Here is a 1,821-nt window from a genome sequence, read left to right as displayed (position 1 = left end):
GTAAAAGGGAAGGGGAAAGGGATTTTGCTTTGCTTTGTGGCTGAACTTTGACCACTTCTTTTGATTCTTGAGTACAAACAAGAGGAGCCGTGTCCTCTTAGTTACCGTGGGGAGAAGAGAAGGAGAAGGGACTTTGCAAAGGAGCAGACTAAGCGCACAAGTTGGGTTCAGATGCTCTCCACACTTCCTCCATGCAGGTACTGTCTGCTTGACGAGCATCTCTGGGCCATCTCAGTGCCCAGCTCTGCTGCTCTACCCTGCCATCAAGACCTGTTGTGGGTTCCCTGTTTGCTCCTGTTGCCTCTTTGGCCTCTTTTTCGCCCAGCCGTCAGGCAGAGAGAGCCCTGGCGCTGCCCAGTCCTCTCTCTCTTTCTCCCCCATCCTTCCCTCTTCTTCCGCCCTTCAGCACAGCGAGAACCGGCGGGAGTTGATGTTCATCTTGGTGACCCCGATGAGCTTGAGCGGCGTGGAGAGGCTGAAGGAGCTCATGAGGGGGAAGTCGCAGAAGAGGTCGGAGAGCTCGTCCCTCTCCTCCAGCTCGTACGTGGCGTCGTTGAGCATACGCTGGTGCAGGTGGCAGGTCTGCTCGATCTTCAGCTTGTTGATGTCACTGCGAAGGCGCATGAGCTGCCTCGCTAGTTGCTGGTCCTGCAAGCGCATTTCTGCCTGAAACACAAGAGGGAGGGTGGGGAGGGAAGAGGGTATTGGCAAGGGCACAGCAAGTTTGCTTATCATGCTACTCACTGCTAAAGGCTGTACCAAATCATTTGGGCCACGAAGATGCTCTGAGGGCTGGAGCCCCTCTGCTATGGGGACAGGCTGGGAGAGTTGGGGGTGTTCAGCCTGGAGAAGAGAAGGCTCCAGGGAGACCTTATTGCAGCCTTTCAGTGGTTGGGGGAGGCTATAAGGAAGCTGGGGGGGACTTTTTACAAGGGCCTGTAGTGACAGGACAAGGGGTAACGGGTTTAAATTAAAAGAGGGGAGATTGAGATTAGACATCAGTAAGAAATTCTTTCCAGTGAGGGTGGGGAGGCACTGGGACAGGTTGCCCAGAGAAGCTGTGGATGCCCCATCCCTGGAAGTGTCCAAGGCCAGGCTGGATGAGGCTTGGAGCAACCTGGTCTAATGGAGGGTGTCCCTGCCCATGGCAGGGGGTGGAACTAGATGATGGTTAAGGTCCTTTCCAACCTCAACCATTCTATGATTCTATGAGTATGTAACTCATCTAGAGATGATACTCCACTGAGAAGAACTGGAAGGGTGACAGGGATCTTTCAAGTCTGCAATGCATCCCAGTCAAATACCAGCTTATGATGCTCAATATTTAGTGTTCAGGAAGTCTGTGCCTACTCAGGTTTTCAGGAGCACCAGGAAACTGGAATTAAAGCCAGCCATGCCAAGGCTGTTGGCTCAGGTATGCATCAGCGCAGGCTTCATAGACTCCACCTCAACATTAGGCAAAGCCCAAATTAATTTTGTGTTCATAAGGGAGCAGCCACAGTGAGAAGTGGCAATTAGAGGTTGAAAGTACCAATTAAAAGAACCCCAGAGAACCGATCCCCAAATACTCAGCCTGGGTTTCCAGTCTGCATAAATCAGAACTGGTTGAGGACAGTCGAGAATGTGGCCTTCCACATCCTCCGTGGTTTATCTCATTGATTTGAAGTGGCTCTCGGGATGGGACCTCTATGTTTTCCTACAGGAGAGAGAACAACTACCCTGCAGGCTAATGAGCTAAGTGTTTCTGAGTGGTTTTTTCTCCCCTGGTACCTAACAAGAAGGTGGAAGATTCAGAAGTGATGAAAGAAAAGAGATTTTTTT

The 1,821-nt window shown here is 51.3% G+C and overlaps 1 protein-coding gene across 1 annotated transcript; it reads right to left on the bottom strand.

Annotated features, from left to right (window-relative positions):
• Window positions 1-402: 402 nt before the first annotated feature.
• LOC104511884 (protein FAM167A-like) lies at window positions 403-666 on the bottom strand (the record flags this gene model as incomplete). Its single annotated transcript, XM_010154674.1, has 1 exon — window positions 403-666. A coding segment is annotated over one exon (264 nt), but the record flags the coding sequence as incomplete, so codon positions are not given.
• Between the last annotated feature and the right edge of the window lie 1,155 nt (window positions 667-1,821).

This window comes from Eurypyga helias, unplaced genomic scaffold (genome assembly GCF_000690775.1).
Source record: "Eurypyga helias isolate BGI_N326 unplaced genomic scaffold, ASM69077v1 scaffold20130, whole genome shotgun sequence".
In the NCBI taxonomy this organism is placed as follows: Eukaryota; Metazoa; Chordata; class Aves; order Eurypygiformes; family Eurypygidae; genus Eurypyga; species Eurypyga helias.
Note: the sequence above shows the minus strand (reverse complement) of the source record. Positions and strands in the feature narration are given on the sequence as shown.